The sequence below is a fragment of the Nerophis ophidion genome, linkage group LG02 (genome assembly GCF_033978795.1).
Source record: "Nerophis ophidion isolate RoL-2023_Sa linkage group LG02, RoL_Noph_v1.0, whole genome shotgun sequence".
Classification (NCBI taxonomy): Eukaryota; Metazoa; Chordata; class Actinopteri; order Syngnathiformes; family Syngnathidae; genus Nerophis; species Nerophis ophidion.
The window spans coordinates 4,353,016-4,363,263 of NC_084612.1; the positions used below are offsets into that span (position 1 = coordinate 4,353,016).

General features: G+C 42.5%; 1 protein-coding gene across 5 annotated transcripts in view; it reads left to right on the forward strand.

The window, feature by feature from the left end:
- tm2d3 (TM2 domain containing 3) overlaps positions 1-10,248 on the forward strand; it is a 36,110-nt gene continuing 25,862 nt past the window's right edge. For all 5 annotated transcript variants that reach the window (XR_009802422.1, XR_009802421.1, XM_061876595.1 and 2 more), the window contains exons 1-5: positions 1-157; positions 316-417; positions 7,197-7,357; positions 7,458-7,632; positions 10,075-10,150. Coding sequence is in view for 3 of the 5 variants with exons in the window: in XM_061876595.1 (XP_061732579.1) it covers positions 58-157; positions 316-417; positions 7,197-7,357; positions 7,458-7,632; positions 10,075-10,150 (614 nt within the window). In the remaining 2 variants the exon portion in view is untranslated. The remainder of the gene's footprint in view (positions 158-315; positions 418-7,196; positions 7,358-7,457; positions 7,633-10,074; positions 10,151-10,248) is intronic.

Consider the following 10,248-nt stretch of genomic DNA (forward strand, 5'->3'; position numbering starts at 1 on the left):
TCAATAAGAAGGAAAAAACATAAAGCAGAGAAGAAGAAGTGCCTGGAGCCAGGAAGGATGGCTTGTCAACAATGGCGTCCTGACCGGGGACGATGCCTCAAAACTTACGCGGTCGTTCTCCTTTTGTGTACAGACCTGCTGCTACAACGCGTGCAAGGTGTGTTAGTTTGTCGTCGGTGTTTGACGTGTGCTTATACTTGCTCGTTCGCGCTACATTGGCTTCCAACCTCGCTAGCTTAGCAGCGATGTCTGTGGTCATTCCTGCCGATACTGAACAAATGTGTCGATATTTGACGTCCTCTGTTTGCCCGCCAGGATACCTGAGCTCCCCTCACGTCGACCAGGAGCCTCCCTACAGCAGAGACGCCCAGCATGACCCAGTCATCACCAGCGCGGCGGTGCCTCCTGCAGCTTCGGGTAAACAAACAAAAAAATCCCGGAAATCAAACATTGTTTTGTTTGCTAGCTTACCTCAATCAATCCATCAATCAATGTTTATTCGTCCATCCATCCATCCATCATCTTCCGCTTATCTGAGGTCGGGTCACGGGGGCAGCAGCCTAAGCAGGGAAACCCAGACTTCCCTCTCTCCAGCCACTTCGTCCAGCTCTTCCCGGGGGATCCCGAGGCGTTTCCAGGCCAGCCGGTAGACATAGTCTTCCCAACATGTCCTGGGTCTTCCCCGTGGCCTCCTACCAGCTGGATGTGCCCTAAACACCTCCCTAGGGAGGCGTTCGGGTGGCATCCTGACCAGATGCCCGAACCACCTCATCTGGCTCCTCTCGATGTGGAGGAGCAGCGGCTTTACATTGAGCTCCTCCCGGATGGCAGAGCTTCTCACCCTATCTCTAAGGGAGAGCCCCGCCACCCGGCAGAGGAAACTCATTTCGGCCGCTTGTACCCGTGATCTTATCCTTTCGGTCATGACCCAAAGCTCATGACCATAGGTGAGGATGGGAACGTAGATCGACCGGTAAATTGAGAGCTTTGACTTCCGGCTCAGCTCCTTCATGTTTATTCGTATAGCCCTAAATCACAAGTTCCTCAAAGGGTTGCTCTAACTCTACTTTCGTTATTCACTCTAACGATAATAATCATTTCCATCATAACTCTTTCTGAAAGATTGTTTTTGTTTTGATCAATCAATCAATTTATCTGTGGAGGCCTCTGCGCTGTTCCACGCCATTGTCTGCTGGGGTTGGGGATAGAGATGTCCGCATACTTGCCAACCCTCCCGGATTTTCAGGGAGACTCCCGAAATTCACCGCCTCTCCCGAAAACCCCCCGGAAGAAATTTTCTCCCGAAATTCAGCCGGAGCTGGAGGCCACGCCCCCTCCAGCTCCATGCGGACATGAGTGGGGACACCCTGTTTTCAGTTCAGCTTTCCGGTTATTTAAACAGCTTGCCTGCCCAATCACATTACAACATTTACGGATTTTAATAAAAAACTGCACACACAAGGAGACGAAGCAGAAGAACGAGGAAGTTACAGCCATGGCGAAGCCATCTGTAATAGAGTGATTCTATGTTGTCTGTTGCCATCTCCTGGTGAATGTTGGCTATAGTGTTATGGGGTTGCTTTTTAAATTGGCCCAAAATTTACGTGGTGTTGTGCACCTGACGGTGAATGACTCTCGCCAGTATGCAAATGGCAGAACAAAGGTTACTCAAGTAGTGAAAGGTAAGTGTTGTTTTTTTTTAAAGTAACCAGCAAGCACAGTACAGTTAGTAGAACAATTGTGTTTTTATTACTGTGTATTTGATAAGTGCCGTCTGAAATTCAACTATTTAATTCATATATATATATATATATATATATATATATATATATATAGCTAGAATTCACTGAAAGTCAAGTATTTCATATATATATATATACATATATATGAAATACTCGAGTTGGTGAATTATACTCTTCCCCTCTCAACCACGCCTCCGCACCACGCCCCCACCCACCACCTCCCGAAATCAGAGGTCTCAAGGTTGGCAAGTATGGGTGTCCGATATTGTCCAACTCGGGCTGGGCGATATTGGCTTTTATTAGTATCTCGATATTTTTGTGCCGTATCGCGATGTACGATATATATTACGATCTTTTGCCTTGGCCTTGAATGAACACTTGATGCATATAATCACAGCAGTATGATGATTATATGTGTCTACATTAAAACATTCTTCTTCATACTGCACTAATATATGCTACTTTTAAACTTTCATGCAGTGAGGGAAATCACAACTAAGTCAATTGACCAAAAGTGTATTTATTAAAGTTGTTAAAGGCCTACTGAAATGAGATTTTCTCATTTAAACGGGGATAGCAGGTCCATTCTATGTGTCATACTTGATCATTTCGCGATATTGCTATATTTTTGCTGAAAGGATTTAGTAGAGAACATTGATGATAAAGTTTGCAACTTTTGATAGAAAAGCCCTGCCTTTACCGGAAGTGTGTGCGCGTGACGTCACTAGTTGCAGGGCTCAACACATATTCACATTGTTTTTATTGGGAGCCACCAACAGTAAGAGCAATTCGGACCGAGAAAGCGACAATTTCCCCATTAATTTGAGCGAGGATGAACGATTTGTGAATTAGGATATTGATGGTGAAGGACTAGAAAAAAAGAAAAAAGGTGGCGCCAGTGTGAGCGTTTCAGATGTAGTTAGACACATTTACTAGGATAATTCTGGAAGATCCCTTATCTGCTTATTGTTTTAATAGTGTTTAAGTGAGATTTTAAAGATTGTAAAGCCATTCCTCGAGGTCGGATGGCTGTGGTTAACACCCATTGTCTCAGAGAGAAGCCAAGGAGCCAAGCTCACAGCTGCCTTTTTTGACAGCTGCTGCAGGACGACGAATAATCCAATGATTTCACCGGTATTCTATGTGTCATACTTGATCATTTCGCGATGTTGCCATATTTTTGCTGAAAGGATTTAGTCGAGAACATCGACGATAAAGTTCGCAACTTTTGGTCGCTAATAAAAAAGCCTTGCCTGTACCGGAAGTAGCAGACAATGTGCGGGTGATGTCACGGGTTGTGGAGCTCTTCACATCCTCACATTGTTTACAATCATGGCAACCAGCAGCGAGAGCGATTTGGACCGAGAAAGCGACGGTTTCCCCATTTATTTGAGCGAGAATGAAAGATTTGTGGATGAGGATAGTGAGAGTGAAAGACAAGGGAAAAAAAAAAAGGCGAGGGCAGTGGGAGCGATTCAGATATTATTAGACACATTTACTAGGATAATTCTGGAAAATCCCTTATCTGCTTTTTGTGTTACTAGTGTTGTAATGAGATTATACTGTCGTACCTGAAAGTCGGAGGGGTGTTTTGACCGCCAGTGTCTCTGAGGGAGGCCACGGAGGAGGCAAGAGAGTCGCAGCTGCCTCTTTGACATGTCTACGGTAAGAGGCGACTTATTAACACAATTTTCTCACCGAAACCTGCCGGTTGACATGTGGTCGGGAATTACGTTTGCCTGACCGTTCTGTTCCATAGTAAAGCTTCACCTTCGGGAATGTAAACAAGGAAACACCGGCTGTGTTTTTGTTGCTATAGGCAGCTGCAATACACCGCTTCCCACCTACATCTTTCTTCTTTGACTTCTCCATTTTTAATTGAACAAATTGCAATAGATTCAGCAACACAGATGTCCAGAATACTGTGTAATTATGCGATTAAAGCAGACTACTTATATCTGGGATTTGGCTGGAAAAAAATGTCCGCTGCAATCCGAGACGTCACGCGCGCGCATCATCATTTGCGTCATCATTCAGACGTTTTCAACAGGATACTTCGCGCGAAATTTAAAATTGCAATTTAGTAAACTAAAAAGGCCGTATTGGCATGTGTTGCAATGTTAATATTTCATCATTCATATACAAACTATCAGACTGTGTGGTCGGTAGTTTTGGGTTTCAGTAGGCCTCTAACAACAAAGAGCCACTGCCTATACCAGGGGTAGTGAACCTATGGCTTTACTACACCTTTTTATCTGGCTCTCAGATAAATCTTTGCTGACATTGCTTAACACAATAAGTAATGAATAATTCCGCTGGTAATCACAGTGTTAAAAATAACAATCAAATTATAAAACATTCTCACGCATTTTAATCCAACCATTCGTTTTCTATCGCACCTGTTCAGGATTCAAAGGCCTACTGAAACCCACTACTACCGACCACGCAGTCTGATAGTTTATATAACAATGATGAAATCTTAACATTGCAACACATGCCAATACGTCCGGTTTAGTTTCCTAAATTGCAATTTTAAATTTCCCGCGAAGTGTCCTGTTGAAAACGTCGCGCAATGATGACGCTTATTTTTGACGCTTATTTTTGACGCGTGCTTGTGACGTTATTGGTTGTAGCGGATATTTTATCCCAGCACCACTCACGGCTAAAAGTCGTCCGATTTAATCAAATAATTACACAGTATTCTGGACATCTGTGTTGCTGAATCTTTTGCAATTTGTTCAATTAATAATGGAGACTACAAAGAAGAATGCATTTGGTGGAAAGCGGTATATTTCGGCTGGCTGTAGCAACACAAACACAGCCGCTGTTTCTTTGTTTGCTGTGAAGCTTTAATATGGAACAGAGCGGTCAAGCGAACATGTTTCTCTACCACATGTCAACTGGCAGGTTTTGGTGAGAAAATTGTGGTAATAAGTTGGCTCTTACCGTAAACATGAGCGGAGCTTGTGTTGTTCTTCCTGCAGCTGTCAAAGAGGCAGCTGCGACTTTCTTGGCTCCTCCATGGCTTCACTCTGAGACACTGGCAGTCACCACACCCCTCCGACTTTCAGGTACCATATAATCTCACAAAACACTAGTAACACAATAATCAGATAAGGGATTTTCCAGAATTATCCTAGTAAATGTGTCTAATAACATCGGAATCGCTCCTGCCCTCGTCTTGTTTTTTTCTTTTTTTTTTTCTTCTAGTCCTTCACTCTCACTTTCCTCATCTACGAATCTTTCATCCTTGCTCCAACTAATGGGGAAATTGTTGCTTTCTCGGTCAGAATCGCTCGCGCTGCTGGTGTCTATAAATGTAATCAATGTGCAGATGTGAGGAGCCCTCACACCGGTGACATCACGCGCACATCGGCTTCTACAGGCAAGGCTTTTTTATTAGTGACCAAAACTTTATCGTCGATGTTCTCTACTAAATCCTTTCAGCAAAAATATGGCAATATCGCAAAATATTCAAGTATGACACATAAGAAAATCTCATTTCAGTAGGACTTTAATTAATGGTACAGGGTTTCCCACACATTCATTTATTTGTGGTGGCCCGCCACGAAAGAATTATGGCCGCCACAAAAAAAAATTTATTTAAAAAAAAAAAATTTGGGGCTTTTGACTTGCTTGACCGCTCATAAAAGCAATGGAACTTTGTCTGTGAATGGAGCTTGTAGTTACATGTGTAAATATTATATAAATATGTATATAAATATGTACATAAATTGTTGTAATTATATTCCAACTCCGCGTTCTTCTTGGTCATCGCCGCCGCTGCTGCCAACTGCCTATTAATTAGTGTAACATTATCTCACTGTGAGTGTGTGTGTGTGCACAATCATTATTGATCTACAATAAAAAAGTTATTTCACTTGACCTTTTTCTGTGTTGATTGAGCTGTGTTGAAGCAGCAAAAAAGGACATTATGTTAAGTGAGGAGTTTCTGTCTCTGATAGTTGATATAATAATGTAACTGCATCATAAAGCCTACATGAACTCCATGGTGTTCAGGGATGAATAGTGTCTCTAATTGCTATTATACTATTTTTTCTAGCCATAGTTACATTAATCATTAGTAATGTAGCAGCCTAGTTTTGAATGGCAGGGTCACCACTATCACATGTTGATAAAAATATAACATTTACATAACACAAATCAAGTACAGGCTTCCCAAATGCTGTAATAAATTAAGCAGAGACCCTAAAAGGGACAAGCGGTAGTAGATGGATGGATGGAAATGAGCATATGTCAGCATGTGACCTCACTTTTAACTCTTTTTCAAACGCTTATTGCAAGCGCTTATTTACAGTACATCATTAATTTGACCATATAAGTCACTATTTTAGTATCTCAGGTAACTAGGACTGTTTTTTTTTTACTTTACGGAAAAAAATATCAAGATATATATTGTATATTGCCATTCAGCAAATGGAGCAGAAAACACAACCAGAAGTTGTAGGCTTCTTCATGCGATGAAGCCGGCCTACTTCACCGCAGTCTCTAGTCTACTGCCCCCCCAGGTTATGGTGGCAGCAACTAGGCGGAGATGTGATGGCAACAGGCCGAGTTACACCGATCCTTACACCCTTGGGTATCTTTTGCATTTGGAATCGATATTGTTGTATGGCTCCAACCCTAATCCATGAAATCAAAACTGCAACAAATTGTCCTAATCGTCGCAGCAATACAGAACATAAAGAATGTGCCCAAAAAAACTACCTGCTTGTGATATTCGGAATTCTGGCGTTTGTGAATGCATCCTGCCTGTTTTGACTGTATTGGTGCCTAATGGGAAAGTGTTGTGATGAAATCTGTGTGCCCTGTTGGACCTGAGGACTGCTGCTGGCGTGTTACACCGGCAATAAAGTAAAACAAAAAGGCATCAGACGAGACTGAGTGCCTCTTTCTGTTACTTGCATAATGTCACTTTAAGCACTTCTTACTAATATTTGAGTCTGCATGAGGCACCGATAGCTCCACTATGGTTACTAAAGGTAATGTTGACGTCGGAGCCATTGAGTAGTGCTTTTTAGCTGCAGCCGAGCCGACCTGCGTGGCTCCCACTCCCTCCGGTCCGTTGCAAGTTGTTGTGATATTATGCAACATGTTTATGTGTGCTATGGCTCTGAAGTTTTTTTTTTCCTTTGCCTCAGTCTGGACCTCGTTTCCAGGAGTCCAGCCTTTGACTGAATATTTTTTTACTCTTGCCCACTTCCCCAATATCACCTGTTTCCCACCTTTTTAAGGGCCGCCGTAAGTGGCTGACCCGTCGGCGGTCCTGTTCTTGTCTCTCTGTAGTTTGTCTGCTCTTAGTGGGATTGTGGCGAAAACGTAATTTTAGTTCTTATATGTATTGTACATGTTAAAGAATGGACTATAATAAAAGCATCTTGAACCTTGATTAGGAACTAAGTTTGATTGTATTCTTTTGGTTTGTATTTTCAGCCTCTCCTGCTGACGACGAGAGCCATGCCTCCAAATGTCCCAGCGGGGGTTTGTGCAGGCGCTTGCCAGCTGATTGCATCAACTGCAATTACCAGCATAATTGTACTTACGGGAAACCAGCGTCCTTCACCTGTAAGGCCAAAAATGGGGTTCACTGTGTGGTGAGTGCCTCCATTGTTCTCTGTACTTAGTTTCAACTGGCAAGTACTGTCGCTTTTCGGGCCGTTGTCATTCCTGTGACGTCAAGTCGGCGTTTTGCAGGGCGAGTCGGGCCAGCAGCAGACCAACTTCTCCCTGTCCATCACCTGTCAGTTCTGCTGGCAACTGGATCCGTCGCAGTACCGCTGCTCCAACTCCACCACCTGCATGACGGTGGCCTGCCCCCGACAGCGCTACAATGCCACATGCGACGTCCTGGACCACGTGCACTGTTTAGGTATGGACGGTCTTCCAAATAACATTGTTCATTTTACAAACCCCGTTTCCATATGAGTTGGGAAATTGTGTTAGATGTAAATATAAACAGAATACAATGATTTGCAAATCCTTTTCAACCTATATTCAATTGAATGCACTACAAAGACAAGATATTTGATGTTCAAACTCATAAACTTTATTTTTTTTTTTTTTGCAAGTAATAATTAACTTAGAATTTCATGGCTGCAACACCTGCCAAAGTAGTTGCGAAAGGGCATGTTCACCACTGTGTTACATCACCTTTTCTTTTAACAACACTCAATAAACGTTTGGGAACTGAGGAAACTAATTGTTGAAGCTTTGAAAGTGGAATTTTTTCCCATTCTTGTTTTATGTAGAGCTCCAGTCGTTCAACAGTCAGGGGTCTCCGCTGTCGTATTTTACGCTTCATAATGCGCCACACATTTTGAACACGCTTTTCAAATTTGCGTCTAACAGTCTGGATGGTTCCCTTCCCCTTTGGTCCGGATGACACAATGTCGAATATTTCCAAAAACAATTTGAAATACACACTTTTCTTTTTTGCATCAGTCCATCTTAGATGATCTCAAGCCCAGAGAAGCCGGCGGCGTTTCTGGATGTTGTTGATAAATGGCTTTCGCGTTGCATAGTAGAGCTTTAACTTGCACTTACAGATGTAGCGACAAACTGTATTTAGTGACAGTGGTTTTCTGAAGTGTTCCTGAGCCAATGTGGTGATTTCCTTTAGAGATTGATGTAGGTTTTTGATACAGTGCCGTCTGAGGAATCGAAGGTCACGGTCATCCGCTTACGTGGAGTGATTTATCCAGATTCTCTCAACCTTTTGATGATATTATGGACCGTAGATGTTGAAATCCCTAAATTTCTTTCAATTGCACTTTGAGAAACGTTCTTAAACTGTTTGACTATTTGCTCACGCAGTTGTGGACAAAGGGGTGTACCTCGCCCCATCCTTTCTTGTGAAAGACTGAGCATTTTTTGGGAAGCTGTTTTTATACCCAATCATGGCACCCACCTGTTCATAATTAGCCTGCACACCTGTGGGATGTTCCAAATAAGTGTTTGTACAGCATTCCTCAACTTTATCAGTATTTATTTTCACCTTTGCCAACTTCTTTGTCACGTGTTGCTGACATCAAATTCTAAAGTTAATAATTATTTGCAAAAAAAAAAATGTTTATCAGTTTGAACGTCAAATATCTTGTCTTTGTAGCATATTCAACTGAATATGGGTTGAAAATGATTTGCAAATCATTGTATTCCGTTTTATATTTACATCTAACACAATTTCCCAACTCACATGGAAACGGGCTTTGTACTAGTACTGAGTAATTAATTACTTTTACGCACGATACGCCGTTATTGAGATGTTTGTTGTAACGTGGCACGCTTCCTTTCATGTGGTTGTATGTCAACAATATAAAGTCATAATGCAGGAAATATCTTTTTACTAATGAACGCTACAACCAGCATCACATTAAATTGAACTTAGAATGAGGCAACATCACACAGCAAACACGCTACTACTTGGATGGAATAATGAACAACAAATCAATGACCGAAGTGGGAAGCTTACAATCCCTCAATACCCCATTTGTGCACAAGGAAACTACAGCCATCAAAGCTAGGTAGCACTAACATAATCCAGTAAACATATTCAATAGACCTGCAAAGTGCGAGTTTGTGCTAACAAACAGGTCTGAGTCACATTTCACCGAGCAACAGGGTCTGCCTTTTTAAGGCAAGTACACACACTCTGTGTCTCATGAAAGGTCTGAACTGAAGATGCCAGATAGAGGTGAGAGCTGAAAATCCTAGCCAGATGAAACCATCAGGACCACATCCTCTGCAAAAAGCAGAGACCTAATCTTGCGGCCACCAAACCAGATCCCTTCAATGCCTTGACTGCGCCTAGAAATTCTGTCCATAAAAGTTATGAACAGAATCGTTGACAAAGGGCTGCCCTGACAGAGTCCAGCTCTCACTGAAAACGGGTCGGACTTACTACCGGCATTGCAAACCAAGCTCTGACACAGGTCATACAGGGAGCAGACCGCCACAATCAGACAGTCCGATACCCCATACTCTCTGATCACTCCCAACAGGACTTCCCGAGGGACACGGTCGAATGCCTTCTCCAATTCCACAAATCACATGTAGACTGGTTGGGCAAACTCCTCAAGAACCCTAACTGAGAGTATATAGCTGGTCCACAGTTCCACGACCAGGATGAAAACCACACTGCTCCTCCTGTGCAAGTTGTTCTGTTTTTAGCCACAACCAATCAAGTGTGTCGTGCACACATTTTTTTTTTCTCCCATTAAGCCTCGCCTCCCCTGGTAGTTCCCTCTGTTTGATCAAACATTCTGCACCGACAAAGTAAATACAAAATGCATTATTGTTTTTTTTTCCGTTGTAGGTAAAAGACGTTTTCAGAAGCGGTTATTTTGCAACTGGACAGGAGGGTACAAGTGGTCCACAGCACTGGCGCTCAGGTAAAACATATTTTTTTGTAATTCAATATCTTTTTCATATCACAAAAAGGGAAATTAATACATTTTAACTGTTGTTGTGGTGCTTAGTCGTCAGCCGA